Source organism: Scyliorhinus canicula, chromosome 9, assembly GCF_902713615.1.
Source record: "Scyliorhinus canicula chromosome 9, sScyCan1.1, whole genome shotgun sequence".
Lineage (NCBI taxonomy): Eukaryota > Metazoa > Chordata > Chondrichthyes > Carcharhiniformes > Scyliorhinidae > Scyliorhinus > Scyliorhinus canicula.
The window spans coordinates 102,278,982-102,297,508 of record NC_052154.1 but is presented as its reverse complement, the minus strand read 5'-3'; the positions used below and the strand labels follow the sequence as shown (position 1 = coordinate 102,297,508).

Below are 18,527 nucleotides of genomic sequence, written 5' to 3'. Positions count from 1 at the left end.
CTGATGCACAGTAGCAGCAGTGTATCTCATATGCAACATGCACTGCAGCAACTCACCAAGATTCCTTTGACTACACTTTCCAGGCCACAACCATGACCATCTAGAATGCCATAGTGCATCAGACACATGATGCTCGATTCCTCCTCCCTGCTTGCCATAAGAACGCCAAGGGAGAGACGCGGACAATGGAGAATCTCGACCATGGGAATACAGCCACCTGCAAGTTCCCTTCCAGCGGCAAACTAGGAACATTGTCATTCCTTCACTGCACTCTGGAGTGCAGAGAGGGCTTGAGGCTCTGTCAATAGGAGTATAGGCGGTGCTATTTCTTTTGTAAATGGGAGGCTTAAGCCTGCTTATAGTTCTCCTTGTAGCTATGACTTTGTTCAACAGTAGTATTGTTTTACAGATAAAAATTACCTTCCTGAAACTGGGCATGGTGTACGTGAATAATCAGATCCAAAGTTTACCGTTCCTGAAAGGTAAATACTTCTGATTTAGTGCAATTAACATTGCATAGCTTCCTCATACGCCTTTGCTTTCTTTGCTTTGTTTGGAACCTGGGCGGGATACACCCCTACCCGGCGGGGCGGGGGGTCCCGGCGCCGAGGAGTGGCATGAACCACTCTGGTGTCGGGCCGCCCCAAATTCCGCACCTTCAGCGGCTAGGCCGGCGGCGGAGTGGTTTGCGCCGTGCTGGCCGGCGCGGAAGGGCTTGATGCCACGCCAAACGGCGCCGAAGGGCGGCGCAAGTTGGCGCATGCATGGGAGCGCCAGCTGTGCTGTCATCATCCCAGCGCATGCGCTGGGGGGATCATCTCCGCATCGGCCATGGTGGGGGACCAAACCAGCTGACGCGGAGGAATAGAGTGCTCCCACGACACAGGCCTGCCCGCGGATCGGTGGGCCCCGATCGTGGGCCAGGCCACCGTGGGGGCAACTCCTGGGGCCAGATCCACCCGCTCCACCGAGGACCCCGGAGGCCGCCCGCGCCGCCAGATCCCGCCGGTAAGGACCTACTCTAATTTACGCCGGTGGGACCAGCAAACAAACGGGTGACCACTTGGCCCATCGTGGGCTGGAGAATCGCTGCCGGGGGGGGGGGGGGGGGGGGGGGGGGTGCAGGGCGCTGCCAGCGGCCACCGACCGGCGCGGCACAATTCCCACCACCGCCAAATCTCCGGCGCCGGAGAATTCGTCAGCTGGCGGGGCCGGATTAATGCCGCCGCCCCCCGGCAATTCTCCGACCCGGCCGGGGGGGGGGGGGGGGGGGGGTCGGAAAATCCCGCCCTTGGTTCCACACTGTAACCAATCACTGTTTTGTCGATGTACCATTTGTCAATGTCCCCTGTTGATTATTCTTGTGTCTATTATGTACGTACTGTGTACGTTCCTTGGTCGCAGAAAAATACTTTTCACTGTACTTCGGTACATGAGACAATAAATCAAATCAAATCAAAATCAAATCAAAATCAAATCCACTCACAAGTGACCAAGTGGAGTAGTGAGAAGGTAAAGGAAAAATTTGGTCAAGGATATATGGAGAGTTGGAAATTTTCCTGACCCCGCAATTCCATCTCTGTCCTGGTTCAGCCCACCAACCTTAGTCTTGTGTCAGGGAGATGGATCTGGGCTGGAAATGGGCCTAGGGTAACAACAGAAATGAGTGGGTGGCAAGATTGGCAGGTTAAAGGCTCACCTCCTTCATTGGAGTCATTGACCCAATTATAATCACGGTTGTTTTCTCCTCTAGTCCATGCCCCATTAATTATCCCCAAACCCCTCCATGTACCCCGCCTACTCCATTACTCCCATGGTTCCATTATGTGCACATGTCCACACTCCACTCCATGCTCACTGGGGAGGTGGTGGCCTAGTGACATGGCTCCATTATGTGCTCATGTCCACACTACACTCCATGCTCACTGGGGAGGTGGTGGCCCAGTGATATGGGAAACACGGTAGCACAGCGGTTAGCACGGTTGCTTCACAGCTCCAGGGACCCGGGTTTGATTCCCGATTTGGGTCGCTGTCTGTGTGGTGTCTGCACATTCTTCCCGTGTGTGCGTGGGTTTCTTTGGGTGCTCCGGTTTCCTTCCACAGTCCAAAGATGTGCAGGTTAGGTGGATTGGCAATGCTAAATTACCCTTAGTGTCCAAAAAGGTTGGGTGGGGTCATTGGGTTATGGGGATGGGGTGGAGATGTGAACTTGGGTAGGGTGCCCATTCCAATGGCCGGTGCAAACTCGATGGGCTGAATGACCTCCTTCTGCACTGTAAATTCTACGATTCTGGACTAGTAAGGTTATTCAAGAAGGCCCGCCTTGGTGATCCTCAGGTTAAATCCACAATTCAGTACGTTTTAAAGTGCTGGTGGACAAGGATAAGAGTGGTCCTAGGGTGTATGTGCTAAATTGGGGGAAGGCTAATTATAAAAATATTAGGCGGGAACTGAAGAACCTAGATTGGGGGCGGATGCTTGAGGGTAAATCAACATCTGACATGTGGGATGCTTTCAAATCTCAGTTGAAAGGAATTCAGGACTGGCATGTTCCTGTGAGGAAGAAGGATAAATACGGCAAATTTCAGGAACCTTGGATAACGAGAGATATTGTAGGCCTCGTCAAAAAGAAAAAGGAGGCATTTGTCAGGGCTAGAATGCTGGGAACAGACGAAGCCTGTGTGGAATATAAGGAAAGTAGGAAGGAACTTAAGCAAGGAGTCAGGAGGGCTAAGAGGGGTCACGAAAAGTCATTGGCAAATAGGGTTAAGGAAAATCCCAAGGCTTTCTACATGTACATAAAAAGCAAGAGGGTAGCCAGGGAAAGGGTTGGCCCACTGAAGGATAGGCAAGGGAATCAATGTGTGGAGCCAGAGGAAATGGGCGAGGTACTAAATGAATACTTTGCATCAGTATTCACCAAAGAGAAGGAATTGGTGGATGTTGAGTCTGGAGAAGGGTGTGTAGATAGCCTGGGTCACATTGAGATCCACAAAGACGAGGTGTTGGACGTCTTGAAAAATATGAAGGTAGATAAGGCCCCAGGGCCTGATGGGATCTACCCCAGAATACTGAAGGAGGCTAGAGAGGAAATTGCTGAGGCCTTGACAGAAATCTTTGGATCCTCACTGTCTTCAGGTGATGTCCCAGAGGACTGGAGAATAGCCAATGTTGTTCTTTTGTTTAAGAAGGGTAACAAGGATAATCCAGGGAACTACAGGCCGGTGAGCCTTACGTCAGTGGTAAGGAAATTACTGGAGAGAATTCTTCGAGACAGGATCTACTCCCATTTGGAAGTATTAGCGAGAGGCAGCATGGTTTTGTGAAGGGGCCTCACTAACTTGATAGAGTTTTTCGAAGAGGTCACAAAGGTGATTGATGCAGGTAGGGCAGTGGATGTTGTCTATGTGGACTTCAGTAAGGCCTTTGACAAGGTCCCGCATGGTAGACTGGTACAAAAGGTGAAGTCACACGGGATCAGGGGTGAGCTGGCAAGGTGGATACAGAACTGGCTAGGTCATAGAAGGCAGAGAGTAGCAATGGAAGGGTGCTTTTCTAATTGGAGAGCTGTGACTAGTGGTGTTCTGCAGGGATCAGTGCTGGGACCTTTGCTGTTCGTAGTCTATATAAATGATTTGGAGAAAAATGTAACTGGTCTGATTAGTAAGTTTGCAGACGACACAAAGGTTGGTGGAATTGCGGATATCGACGGGGACTATCAGAGGATACGGCAGGATTTAAACCGTTTGAAGACTTGGGTGGAGAGATAGCAGATGGAGTTTAATCTGGACAAATGTGAGGTAATGCATTTTGGAAGGTCTAATGCAGGCAGGGTATATACAGTTAATGGTGGAACCCTCAAGAGTATTGAAAGTCAGAGAGATCTACGTGTACAGGTCCACAGGTCACTGAAAGGGGCAACCACAGGTGGAGAAGGTAGTCAAGAAGGCATACGGCATGCTTGCCTTCATTGGCCGGAGCATTGAGTATAAGAATTGGCAAGTCATATTGCAGCTGTATAGAACCTTAGTTAGGCCACACTTGGAGTATAGTGTTCAATTCTGGTTGCCACACTACCAGAAGGATGTGGAGGCTTTAGAGATGATGCAGAAGAGATTTACCAGGATGTTGCCTGGTATGGAGGGCATTAGCTTTGAGGAGCGGGTGAATAAACTCGGTTTGTTCTCACTGGAACGATGGAGGTTGAGGGGCGACCTCATAGAGGTCTACAAAATTATGGGGTGCACAGACAGAGTGGATAGTCAGAGGCTTTTTCCCAGGGTAGAGAGGTCAATTAATAGGGGGCATAGGTTTAAGGTGCGAGAGGTAAGGTTTAGAGGAGATGTACGAGGCAAGTTTTTTACACAGAGGGTAGTGGGTGCCTGGAACCCGCTGCCGGAGGAGGTGGTGGAAGCAGGGACGATAGTGACGTTTAAGGGGCATCTTGACAAATACATGAATAGGATGGGAATAGAGGGATACGGACCCAGGAAGTGTAGAAGATTTTAGTTTAGATGGGCAGCATGGTCGGCACAGGCTTGGAGGGCCGAAGGGCCTGTTCCTGTGCTGTACTTTTCTTTGTTCTTTGTTCTTTATTCTAAATCGCCACCTGTCAGCTCTCCCCCTCAAAGGGGAAAGCAGCCTGTGGTCATCCGGGACTATTGTGACTTTACCTTTAATCCAACAAAAAAACCCAGGGTAATACTCAGGGGACCTAGATTCAAATCTCACCATGGCAAATTGAATCCAATAAAAGCTGGAATAAAAAGTCTGATGATGACCACAAAACCATTGTCGATTGTTGTAGGAATACATCTGACTCACGACTATTGTGCAAGGAAAGAAATCTGCCAACCTTACCTGTTCTGGCCTACATGTGACTCCAGACCCACAGAAAAGTGGTTGACTCTTCTGCAAGCCAGTATGTTCAAGGGCAATTAGGGATGGGCAATAAATGCTGGTCCATCCCTTGAATGAATGAAAAAATAGAACCAGCCTGGCAAATCTTTGAAATGCTGGTGAAAAAAGCTAATCAATAGTCCTTTTCAAATATTGCTGCTCTTTACATAATGTTACATCAAACACAGGCATTAAATGTCCCATTGAGCAAACTTAATCTACGTCACACCCCTTAATCCTGTTAAATTAAACACAGAGGTATTGAAAGTAATTATTCAAAGAAACACCAAGTGAAATTAAAATGAAATGAAAATTGCTTATTGTCACGAGTAGGCTACAATGAAGTTACTGTGAAAAGCCCCTAGTCACCACATTCCGGCACCTGTCCTGGGAGGCTGGTACGGGAATTGAACCATGCTGTTGGCCTGCTTGGTCTGCTTTAAAAGCCAGCGATTTAGCTCAGTGAGCTAAACCAGCCCCTGGTAATAAAGCTATCAATCAAACAAAGCTAGCACTCAACATTATAACTGATTAAACCAATGCTTGGCTGTGTCCACTGGAGATTTTTGGATTTCAGCCAATCATTCCTCGTGAAAAACAGATGCCTGGCCATTTGTTCAACCTACTTATTTTGATACGGTTGCCTGGTGACCTGTGTAAGGGTCCTTCCTGTTAGTTCCTGTTTATTTCCTTATTTCCCCTTTCTTATTTTTGCTGATTTGACTGATTGGGTGGAGGTGGATGAATTGGCCCAAAAGGCTGTGCTCTGCCTAGTAACACGCGATGATTGGACCTGATCCCACTGAAATGTCTCAGAGCTTCAAGGGTTGAGTTTGGTTTCAGTTTGACTCCTGGCTGCTCAGGGAAGGACTGCTGTCCTTTCCCCTCTCCAGAAAGGCTGTGTTTCTGAACTGGCAGAGAGCCTAGATCAATCTGTGTACAGGAGAACCATTACAGGCTGTACCAGCAATGTCCAAACCCAACCAGAAAAAAACTGATATAAACCAACCAACCCTCTCTCCAGAAAAGACCGAGGTTAAAGGCAAGATTCTTGGAAGTGTGGAGGAACAGAGGGATCTTGGGGTCCACATACATAGATCCGTCAAAGTTGCCACCCAGGTTGATAGGGTTGTTAAGAAGGAGTATGGTGTGTTGGTTTTGATTAACAGGGAAATTGAGCTTAAGAGCCACCTGGTTTTGCTGCAGCTTTATAAAACCCTGGTTAGACCACACTTGGAATATTGTGTCCAGTTCTGGTCGGCTCATTATAGGAAGGATGTGGATGCTTTGGAGAGGGTGCAGAGGAGATTTACCAGGATGCTGCCTGCACTGGAGGGCATGTCTTTTGAAGAAAGATTGAGGGAGCTCGGGCTTTTCTCACTGGAAATGAGAAGGAAGACAGGTGACTTGATAGAGGTGTACAAGGTGGTGAGAGTCATGGATAGAGTGGATAGCCAGAGACTTTTCCCCAGGGCGGAAATGGCTGGCACGAGGGGACATAATTTTAAGGTGATTAGAGGAAGGTGCAGGTGAGATGTCAGAGGTGGGTTCTTTACACAGAGAGTGGTGGATGTGTGGAATGCATTGCCGGCAGAGGTGGTGGAGTCAGAGTCATTTGGGACATTTAAACAACTCTTGGACAGGCACATGGATAGCAGTAAATTGAAGGGGTGTAGGGTAGGTTGATCTTAGATTAGGATAAATGGTTTGGCACAGCATCATGGGCCGAAGGGCCTGTACTGTGCTGTAATGTTCTATGTTCCATGAAAGCAGAGTTTGATGTGAAGCAAAGGGGCCTCTTCAGAAATAGCTGTGAGTAATACATTTCTAAATAACAGCAAAGATCTTTACAGGCTGCAAACCAAAGACTTGAACCAGCAAATGTGCTGTAAGGAAAGAATGCTAAGGAACCACCATTGGAAGCAAAGACTCTTATGATTGACCTCACCTGTATTAATTTCACCAGCCCTGGCGTTTGTCTGTTTAGTGTTTGGGTAGAGGGTGGGACAGTTAAGGGTGTAGTCGATTGGCGTGTTGTTATCCCATTGTATGTACTGCATATTTCATAATTTTTCTGTTATAAATAAAGAGTAATTGCATTTCAACTTACAAACCTGGGGCGAAATTCTCCGACCCCCAGCAGGGTCGGAGAATCGCCTGGGGCTGCCGAAACTCCCGCCCCCGCCGTGGCAGAGATTCTCCGCCACCCGGTAATTGGCGGGGGCGGGAATCACGCCACTCCGATGGGCGAGGCCCCTGCGGCGATTCTCCGGCCCGGATGGGCCGAAGTCCCGCTGCTGGGAGGCCTCTCCCGCCGCCGAGGTTTGAACCACCTCTGGTGGCGGCGGGATCGGCGCCGCGGCCGGGCCCCCGTGGTCCTGAGGGGGGGGGGCGCGGGGCGATCGGACCCCGGGGGGTGCCCCCATGGTGGCCAGGCCCATGATTGGGTCCCCCCGCTCAGACTCCGGGCCAGTGCCCTGGGTGCTCTCTTTCTCCTCCTCCGCCGCCACGGCCTCCGCCATGGCGGAAGCGGAAGAGAAACCCACATCGCGCATGCGCCGTTGGTGACGTCAGCGGTTGTTGGCCGCTGACGTCACCGCCGGCGCATGCGCCGACCGGCGAAAGCCTTTCGGCCAGCCCAGCTGACGGGCGGCGGGCCTGAGAGGCCGCTGGCGTCGGTTTTTTGCGCCAGTCTTCTGGTGCCAACCGCTCTGGCGCAGGACTAGCCCCCAAAGGTGCGGAGAATTCCCTACCTTTGGGGAGGCCCGACCCCGGAGTGGTTGGCGCCACTCCCCTACGCCGGGACCCCCCCGTCACGCCGGGTAGGGGAGAATCCCGCCCCTGGTGACTATAATTATTTGACAGCTAAGGGCCAAAGACTTCGGGAATTTTAATGCAAATTATTGGTTAATTCACTTGTGTTGTGATTCCGGGAGAAGTGGGGCTGAAACTGACTGCTTATCAGCCCGGTGTGTTATAACACCTGATCGTTCTTTGAAGTCGTTTTTCAATGCGTGTCTGCTTATTTGTACAAGCTTAAGGAGTGTGAAGTGGATTGAAGATTTCCTCACTGGGAGTTTCAATGTTTGTATTTGATTAAAAGCTTTATGACAAGCTATTGGGCAGCACGGTAGCATGGTGGTTAGCACAATTGCATCACAGCTCCAGGAACCCAGGTTCGATTCCCGGCTTGGGTCACTCTCTGTGCGGAGTCTGCACGTTCTCCCCGTGTGTGCGTGGGTTTCCTCCAGGTGCTCCGGTTTCTTCCCACAGTCCAAAGATTTGCAGGTTAGGTGGATTGACCATGCTAAATTGCACTTAGTGTCCAAAATTGCCTTTTGTGTTGGGTGGGGTTACTGGGTTATGGGGATAGGGTGGCAGTGTCAACTTGGATAGGGTGCTCTTTCAAAGAGCCGGTGCAGACTCGATGGGCCGAATGGCCTCCTTCTGCACTGTAAATTCTATGATTCTAAGAGGGCTCTTCACAGTGAATATTGAAGGCCTACTTAATTTGTTGGTTCCTGTCTCCAGACTAGACTTCTCCAATGGTTCACAAATCCCCTGTGGAGCTGTGCACCATGTCTCTTGCAAAAGCTTGCATGACTCGATGAAAGTAGTGGGTGGGGGGACTAAAATTCCCAGCTCCAGAAATAGAATCTAGCGCTGCCTGCCATTTTTTAAGCCACTTTGTCTCCATTCTGACATTGTGGGAGTCTTGAAAATACAGGCTGTTAGTGAAGAAGAAAATAATGCATATTAGGTCAAAGAATTATAGTTTCAAGGCAAACTGTAAGACACTTTTGTGGGTGGAGCGATCTTATAGCTGTGATTTTGAAGCAGGAAACTGAGCAGCCAGGAGAAAAAAACCTCATTGTGTCTAGCCTGTGAACCCCTTCAGAATTTTGCATGTTTCTGTGTAGGTTTCAGATTTTCCAGGGCAATGGATGAATTCGCCCATATGCCCCCAAAAAGTCCAGGAAATTTCAATCATGGGGGCAACCAATAAAAGAAAAATTGCCCCACCCCACCGTATCCATACAGGTGAGAAATTCTGAGGAGCTACCTCTCAATCAAGAGCTGTTCCTTTCCCTTGCTAGTGAGATGCTGTTGAGCCTGTCAGCAGCAAATGCAGGAGAGACGCAGCCTGTGATTGGAGAAACAGCAGGAAAGTAACCCAAACAGTCTGAAAACACCTCAGATCCTTGACCACTGAAAAGCTAGCAATTGACAGTAACTGGAAGCACAGCCACCCTTACTGTGGTTAAGAATCATTTTGAAAAGTAGAAATGGATGTCAATTCACTGAGCTGATATGACAATTATCAGCTGGACACCAGTATGAACACAGAGCCACTGCTACCAGATAGCCTGAGGAAGGGAATGGAAGCTGGATTACCCCAGCCTCCCTCACCCTAAGTGCTGATCCCTATTTTATGTTGGCCAGATCCAAGCCAATCATAACTTGCTAGTACCTGTGATCTCACAGGCACAGTCAGCAGCATCGAGTGGCACAGCGATGGTGGTGGCCTGGCATTGCAAGGTTGTGACAGGGTCTGAATGTGTGGGCCTGAGCAGTGAATCGTAGAATTCTACAGTGCAGAAGGAGGCTATTCGGCCCATCGAGTCTGCACCAACCCTCTGAAAGAGCACTCTGCCTAGGTCCATTCCCCCGCCCTACTGCTGCTACCTAACCTGTATATCCCTGGTCACTAAGGGGCAATTTAGCATGTCCAATCAGCCTAACCTGCACATCTTTGGATGGTGTGAGAAAACCAGAGGAAACCGACACAGACAGGGGAGAACATACAAACTCCACACAGGCAATCACCAAGGATACAATTGAACTTGGGTCCCTGGTACTGTGAGGCAACAGTGCTGACCACTGTGACACCTTGCTGCCTTGTATTATCACTCTGCCTGACTGAAATCTTTTAGCTTGGTACATATGTGATGAAAGTGCATCAGCTGTGAATTTTAACAGACCACAGAAGGTACCGAGGGTGATCGCTTTTTGTTTGTAGAAGTACATCTCAGTTATTTGGCACAAAATGTTTCTTACTTGCTTACATCTGATATTTTCATGTGCCAATTTAAAAAATAAGTAATTTTTTTAACTCATTTATGGAATATTGGTGTCACTGGGTAGACTAGCATTTATTGCCCATTTCTAATTGTGCTTGAGAAGGTGGTGATGAGCTGCCTTCTTGAACAGCTGCAGTCCATGTGGTGTAGGTGCACCTACAGTACTGTTAGAGAGGGTTTCAGGATTTTGACCCAGGGACAGTGAAGTAACGGCAATATATTTCCAAGTCAGGATGGTGAGTGACTTGGAGGGGGACTTCAAGTTGATGGTGTTCCCATGTGCCTGCCACCTTAGTTCATCTAGATGGTAGTGGTTGTTTTAAAGGTGCTGCCTCAGGAGTCTTGGTGAGTTTCTGCTTTGCATCTTGTAGATGGTACACATTTAAAAAAAAAAAATTTAGAATACCCAATTCATTTTTTCCAATTAAGGGCAATTTAGTGTGGCCAATTCACCTATCCTGCACATCTTTGGGTTGTGGGGACGAAACCCACGCAAACACGGGGAGAATGTGCAAACTCCACACGGACAGTGACCCAGAGCCGGGGTCGAACCTGGGACCTCGGCGCCGTGAGACAGCAGGGCTAACCCACTGCGCCACCGTGCTGCCCACGTAGATGGTACACATGGTTGACACCATACATCAGTGGTGGAGTGGTTGAATCCTTGGTGATGGGGTGTCAATCACGCAGGCTGATTTGTCCTGGATCATGTAAGCTTCTCGAGTGTTGTTCGAGCTGTACTTATCCAGGCAAGTGGAGAGTGCAGCACGGTAGCATTGTGGATAGCACAAACGCTTCACAGCATCAGGGTCCCAGGTTCGATTCCCTGCTGGGTCACTGTCTGTGTGGAGTCTGCACGTCCTCCCCATGTGTGTGTGGGTTTCCTCCGGGTGCTCCGGTTTCCTCCCAGTCCAAAGATGTGCAGGTTAGGTGGATTGGCCATGATAAATTGCCCCTTAGTGTTAGGTGGGGTTTCTAGGTTATGGGGATAGGGTGGAGGTAGGGGCTTCGGTAGGGTGCTCTTTCCAAGAGCCAGTGCAGACTCGATGGGCCGAATGGCCTCCTTCTGCACTGTAAATTCTATGACTGTGCCTTGTAGATGGTGGACAGGCTTTGGGGAGTCAGGAGATGAGTATCGTGCTGCAGGATTCGTAGCCTCTGACTTACCCCTGTAGCTGCAGTATTTATATGGCTAGTCCAGTTCAGTTTCTGGTCAATGGTAATCCCCAAGGTACTGATTGTGGGGGATCCAGCGATGGTAATGCCATTGAATCAGGAGGTAATGGTTAGATTCTCTTGTTGAAGATGGTCAATACCTGGCACTTGTGCAGCGTGAATGTTACATATCTCTTGTCAGCCCAAGCCTGCATATTGTCTAGATCTTGCTCCATTTAGACATGGACTGCTTAAGTACCCAAGGATTCATGAATGGTACTGAACACAATTATTAGCGATCACCCCCACTTCTGACCTTATGAAAGAAGGATGTTCACTGAGTAAGCAATTGAAGATGGTTGAACCTAGACGCTACCTGCAATGATGTCCTGGAGCTGAGACGATTTACCTCCAACAACCAGGAACATTTTCTGTTGAGCTCAACCCAGCAGAGGGTTACCCCCCTGGTTCCCATTGACTGCAATTTTTCCAGAGCGCCTTGATGTCATGCTCAGTCAAATGCTGCCTTGTTGTCAAGGGAAGTCCCTCTCACCTTACCTCTGGCACTCAGATCTTTTGTCCATGTTTGAACAAAGGCTGTAAATTGGGCAGGGGATGAATGACCCCAGCGGAACCCAAACTAAGCAGATTGTTCACAGAATCAGAAAATCACTGCAGTTCGGAAGGAAGCCACTGGTCCATCGGGTATGCACTGATACTCTGAAAGACCACCCCACCTAGGCCAATGCCCCCACACCACCCCATAACCCAGTAACCCCACCTAACCTATTTGTACACTAGGGGGCAATTTAACTTGGCAATCCACCAGTCCTGCACATCTTTGAACTGTGGGACAAAACCTAAGCACCCGAAGAAAACCCATGCAGACAAGGGGAGAATTTGCAAATGCCACACTCACCCACAGTCGGAATGGATCCAAGGTCCCTAGCGCTGTGAGGCAGCAGTGCCAACCACTGTGCCACCATGCTTCCCCTTATTGCTAAGCAAGTGCCACTCGATACCACTTGATGATGCCTTCTATCATTTTACTGATTATCAAGAGTAGACTGATGGGGAAGTAAATGACTGGATTGCATTTGTTCTGTTTTTTGTGTGCAACAAATTCCTGGACAATTCTCCACATTGCTTGGTGGTTGCCAGTGTGGTTGCTATTCTGGAACAGCTTGGCAAGGGGCGCAGCCATTTCTGTATCACAAGTCTTTAGTGCTTTTATCGGAATATTGTCAGGGCCCACAGTGCCTTCAACCATTTTTTGATATCACATGGAGTAAATTGAATTGATTAAGACCGACAACTGTGATGCTGGGGACCTCTGGAGGAGGCCGAGGTGGATCATCCACTCGGCACTTATGGCTGAAGATTGTTGCGAATGCTTCAGTCTCATCTTTTGCACTGAAATGCCGGGCTCCTCCACCATTGCGGATGGGGATATTTGCGGAGCCACTTCCTCCAGTGCATTGTTCCATTGTCCACCACCATTCACCACTGTATGTGGCAGGACTGCAGTGCTTAAATCTGATCTGTTGGTTCTGGCGTTGCTTACCTCTGCGTATTTGGTGCTGCTTATGTTATGTAAGTAGTTTCTGTGTTGTAGCTTCACAGGGCTGACACATCACTTTTAGGTCGGCTTGGTGTTGCTCGTGGCATGCTCTCCTGCACTCATCACTGAATCAGGGTTGATCCCCTGGCTTGGTGGTAATGGTAGTGTGAGCCAGGAGGCTATATGGATTGTGGTTGAATACAATTCTGCTGCTGCTGATGGTCTCATGGGTGCCCAGTCTTGTATTATTATTATTGAGTTGAAATCTGTTTGAAATCTATCCATTTAGCACAGTGTTTATTCCACACAAAACAATGGAGGATATCCTCAATGTGAAGAAGGGACTTAGTCTCCTCGAGGACTGTGCGATAGTTACTTCTACTGATACTGACATGGACAGATGTTTTTTTGATCTTATTTATTCCCTCACCACGAACTGCAGACTCAGTATAGCAGCTATATCCTTTATGACCCGGTCAGCTCAGTCTGTGGTGGTACTACCGAGCCACTCTTGGTGAGGGACATTGAAGTCCCCACCCATTCTGCACTCTTGCCACCCTCAGTGCTTCTTTCAAGAAGTGTTCAACTTGGAGGAGCACTGATTCATCAGCTGAAGGATGATTTGTGGTAACCTGTAGGAGGCTTTCTTGCCCATGTTTGACCTGGTGGCATGAGACTCCAGAATCAATGTTGAGCACTGCCAGGGAATCTTCCTCCTGTCTGTATATCACTTTGCCACCACATCTACAGAGTCTACCCTGCTGGTGGAACAGGAGTCACCCAGTGATGGTGGTGCTGGGGACATTATTTATGATTCTGTGAGGATTAAAATATCAGGCTGTTGCTTGACTGTCTGTGAGACTGCTCTCTCAAATGTGTTACAAGCCCCCCAGACGTTAATAAGGTGAACTTTGCAGGGTTGACGGGACTGTGTTTGCCATTGTAGTTTCCGATGCCACTGAGAAGGTGGTGGTGAGTTGCTTTCTTGAACTGCTTCAGTCCATGTGGTGTACGTACATCTTTGGTGCTGTTAGGGAGGTAATTCCAGGATTTTTGACCCAGTGACTGTGAGAGAATGGCGGTATATTTCTAAGTCAGGGCGATGAGTGACTTGGAGGGGAACCTCCAGGTGGTGGTGTTTCCAGATATCTGCTGCCCTTGGCCTTCTAGATGGTAGTGGTCATGGTTTGGAAAGAGCTGCCTAAGGAACCTTGGTGAGTTCCTGCAGTGCATCTTGTGGATGGTACCCACTTACATACACACATAAAGTCTTTGGTATTTATGCTACCTTGTTACCTTGTTTATCTAAAGAAAGAAATCATTAAAAAGTCAGTAAAAATACAGATGCTAATGTTGCTGTGCCATTGTATCACTTAATAAGGGAGTTAGTGAGAATGAAAAAGGGGCCACTGAAAACCAAAAATTATCCCCCAAAGATCGAAAATTAGCCCTGGAGAAAATCTCAAGGAGAGCCTCCAGAAAAAAGGCTCCTGTATCAATTGGATCACCTTTCCATCTTCTGGATAGCATGGTAGCACAGTGGTTAGTACTGTGGCTTCACAGCGCCAGGGTCTTTGGTTCAATTCCCGACTGGGTCACTGTCTGTACAGTGCCGGAATGTGGCGACTCGGAGCTTTTCACAGTAACTTCATTGCAATGTAAGCCTACTTGTGACAATAAAGATTATACTAAAAAATAAACTCCAGAGAATTTACTCAGCTCTTCATCATAGGGCAGCCCTCCCATCCCACTGACCAAAGTAATTTTCACAGTACAACCTGCCAACTTGAAAATTCCCTATTAATCCTGACTCTTGCTTCCAATATATTAACCCATCATCTATGCATACTAATGTTACCCTTGACTTCATGAATCTTTACCTTTCTTCCTAACTTTGTGTGTGACCCTTTTGTGTGGCATCTAAGTGAATGCTCTATATATATGGTTCTCCTTCATCTACCCACTAGTTACACCATCAAAAAACTCTAATAAATTTCTCAAACACAATTTTCCTTTCATGAAACCAGATTAACTTCGATCGTACTGTAATTTTCAAAGTGCATTGTTAAGATTTTCCTAACGATAGACTGCAGCACTTTCCTGATGACTGACATCATGGTGCTCGAGGGTTACTATCTCTGGATTATTACCTGAGGCACGTGCAAATTAGCATAGGGATGAGAAAATTAGGGAAGTAAACATGTGGCTAAAGGAATGGTGCAGGAAAGAGAGGTTCTATTTCATGGGGCACTGGCAACACTATTGGGACAGGAGCGATCTGAACTGTTGGGATTATCTCCACCTGATCTGGGACCAATGTTCCAGCAGAAAGGATAAAAAGGGTGTTCACAAGGACTTTAAAATAGCAAATGGAGGGGAGGGGAAAGCTTCAGGGGAACTTCATACAGTTCCAAAATACAAGTAGTAGGGCAGAGAGTAAAGAAATAATCAGGAAATGAACTTCAGGGACTGCAGCTAAAAATAATGAACAACCAAATAAAACATCAGTGCTGAGGGACAGATCAGGGGAATAGCCCAATTAAGAGTTCTATATCCAAATGCACAGAGTGTAAGGAAGAAAATAAATGTGTTGCAGGCGCTAATGCAAGTTGAAGATTGTGACGTAGTTGCTATTACAGAGACATGGCTGCAGGATGGTCGGGACTGGGAACTAAATTTACAGTTTACAGGAGGAACAGAGAATATGGTAGAGGGGGTGGAGTAACCTTAAACTAATTAGAAATACTATCACGTCAGTGGTGAGGGAGGATATAATATGGGGAAAGCATCCAGTGGAGACAATATGGGTGGAACTGAGGAACAAAAAAAATCTAAAACTGTAATGGTTGTTGTGTATCAACCCCCTGTAGCAGTTCTGAGGTGCTAGACTGTATAAAGCCAGATATTAGGCAAGTATCTAGCAAAGTCATAGTAGTATTAATTGGAGGTTTCAACGTACACATAGATTGGTAGCGGCAGACAAGCACCTATAAGAAAGTTAGTGAATTTCTGGAATGTGTCCGGGATAGTTGCCTGTAGCAATATGTTCTAGATGCAGGCAGCATGTTCGAGATGTTCTAGGGCAGGCAGTATTTGACTTAGTTATGAGTAATAAGCCCAATTTAGCCGAACTGTGCACGAACACATCAAATAGTGATCACAGCATGATCGAATTCAGTGGAGCATTTGAAAGTGAAAAGCTTGTTTCAGATACTAGAATTTTAAACTTGGGGCCTACGGCGCTGAGGACCTGGGTTCGAATCCCAGCCCTGGGTTACTGTTTGTTTGAAGTTTGCACATTCTCCCCGTGTCTGCATGGATTTTACCCCCACAACCCAAAACGATGTGCAGGTTAAGTGGATTGGCCATGCTAAATTGCCCCTTTATGGAAAATAAAAATTGGGTACTCTAAATTTTTAAAACAAAAATTTTTAAAAAGAACTTTAAACTTGGGTAGGGCTTACTTTAATGGGAATGAGACAGAGACTCTTTACGGTAAACTGGGAAGATCTGTTAATGTGTCAAACAATTGAAAATCAGTGGGGAATATTTAAAGGAACATTTGACGAGATACAGAGCAAGTATACACCCCTGAGAAAAAGGCTTCACTTCACGCAAAAAAAGCCATGGACAACTAAAGAGGTGAGGGATAATATAAGAGTAAAAGTTTATAGATATATAAAGGGAAAGCAGGCGGTGAAGAGCAATGTAGGCCCACTAAAAGCTGAAAATGGAGATCTTGGGGAAATGGCAAATATGTTGAACAATTATTTTGCCTCAGCAGTTATAGTACAAAAGCAGAACTACTTGCCTGAAGTCCCAAAAAAGTTAATAGTCAATAGTCGATAGAGGACAGGGACTTAATACAATTAACATAAGTATAGCATCACTAAGTAGGAAATTAATGGAACTAAAGAGTGACAAATCCCCAAGACCTGATGGTCTCTATCCGAGGTGTTACAGGAAGTAGGGGAGCACATTGTAGATACCCAAACTATAATCTTCCAGAGTTTCTAGATTCAGGAGTTCTCTATTTCAGGAGTTGTCCCTCTGGATTGGAAAATTGCACATGTGACTCCACTTATTAAGAAGGGTGAAAGGGGGAACCGGGAAATTATCGATCAGTTAGCCTACGTCTGTGGTAGGGTAATTGCTGGAGTCTGCATTCAGGGATGGGGTAACTGAACACCTTGAAAAATTCCGGTTGATCAGGGAGAGCTAGCATGACCAAGAAAGTGGACAGGGGAATGTCAATGGATGTCATTTATATGGACTTCCAGAAAGCTTTTGATAAAGTCCCACATAAGAGACTGTTAACTAAGGTGGAAGCCCACGGCGTTGACGGCAAATTATAAACATGGTTGGAAAACTGTTTGGGTGAAAGGCGAGAGAGTGAGGATAATGGATAATTACTCTAATTGGCAGGGGGTAACTAGTGGTGTACCACAGGGATCAGTATTGGGCCTCAATTATTCACACTATTTATTAATGACTTGGATTATGGCTAGAAAGTCATACATCCATATTTCTGGATCATACAAAGTTAGGTGGTATTGTAGACAGCCTAGATGACAGCGTAACATTACGAGGAGAGATTGACAGGGTAGGTGAATGGGGAAAATTGTGACAGATGGAATTTAATGTAAGTAAGTGTGAGTTATCCATTTCTGATCAAAAAGGGATAGAGCAAAGTACTTTCTAAATGGATGGATGTGCAAAGAGACTTGGAGGTTCAGGAGATTAGAGCTTCAAATGTCATGAACATGTGCAGAAAATAATCAAAAAGGAGGGCAGCATGGTTTTGCAGTGATTAGTACTGCTGCTTCATGGCGCGAGGACCTGGGTTCGATCCCGGCCCCGGGTCACTGTCCATTTGGAGTTTGCATATTTGCATATTCTCCACATGTCTGCATGGGTCTCACCCCAACAACCCAAAATTGTGCAGGGTGGATGGACTGGCCACGCTAAATTGCCCCATAATTTGAATTTAAAATGAATAAAAAAGGCTAACGGAATGATTGCCTTTATATCTAGAAGATTGGAATATGAAGACACAGGAGTTTTGTTGCAGCTATACAAAACCCTGGTTCGGCCCCACTTGGAGTACTGTGAGCAGTTCTGGTCACCACACCTTAAGAAGGATATTTGGAGGAGTGCAACATAGGGTTACAAAAATGACACCTGTATTACAGGGATTAAGGTACGAGGAGAGATTACTCAAATTTAGACCTGTTTTCGCTAGAATTTAAAAGGCTAAGGGGTGATCTGACCGAAGTATTTGAGATATTAACAGGGAAACAGAATTGAAGGCCAATGAGCTGACAGCACAAATAGAGACAAATGGGTATGATTTGGTAGGGATCACTGAAACATGGCTGTAGGAGGACCGGGTATGGGAGTTGGATGGCCGAGGGTACTCAGTATTCCAAAAGGATAGAATGTAACAGGAGGTGGAGTTGCTTTATTGGTTGAAGATGGCATCAAGGCTGTATTAAGAAATGACATTGGCACTAAGGCTAAAATGTTTAATCGACCTGGTGGATATAAAAAACAAGGGAAAAAAGTCCTTGGTAGGAGTAATTTGCCCCTGAGTAGGGCATAGTATAAACCAACAAATATTGAGGGCTTGTGAGAAGGGCACTACGGTAATCATGGGTGATTTTGATTTGTATATTGACTGGATTAATCAAATTGGAAAGATAGCCTCGAGAGAGATAGTGTATGAAGGATTGTTTCTGAGAGCAATATGTTATGGAGCCAACCAGGGAGCAAGTTATTTTAGATATAGTATTATGGCACTTTGCTTCACAGCGCTAGGATCCCAGGTTCGA

The 18,527-nt window shown here is 47.0% G+C and overlaps 1 protein-coding gene across 1 annotated transcript in view; it reads left to right on the top strand.

Annotated features, from left to right (window-relative positions):
• LOC119971581 (mucin-6-like) overlaps nt 1-18,527 on the top strand; it is a 246,839-nt gene that overhangs the window by 32,386 nt on the left and 195,926 nt on the right. Inside the window, exon 6 of the mRNA XM_038807348.1 lies at nt 410-482. Within this exon, the coding sequence (XP_038663276.1) occupies nt 410-482 (73 nt within the window). The remainder of the gene's footprint in view (nt 1-409; nt 483-18,527) is intronic.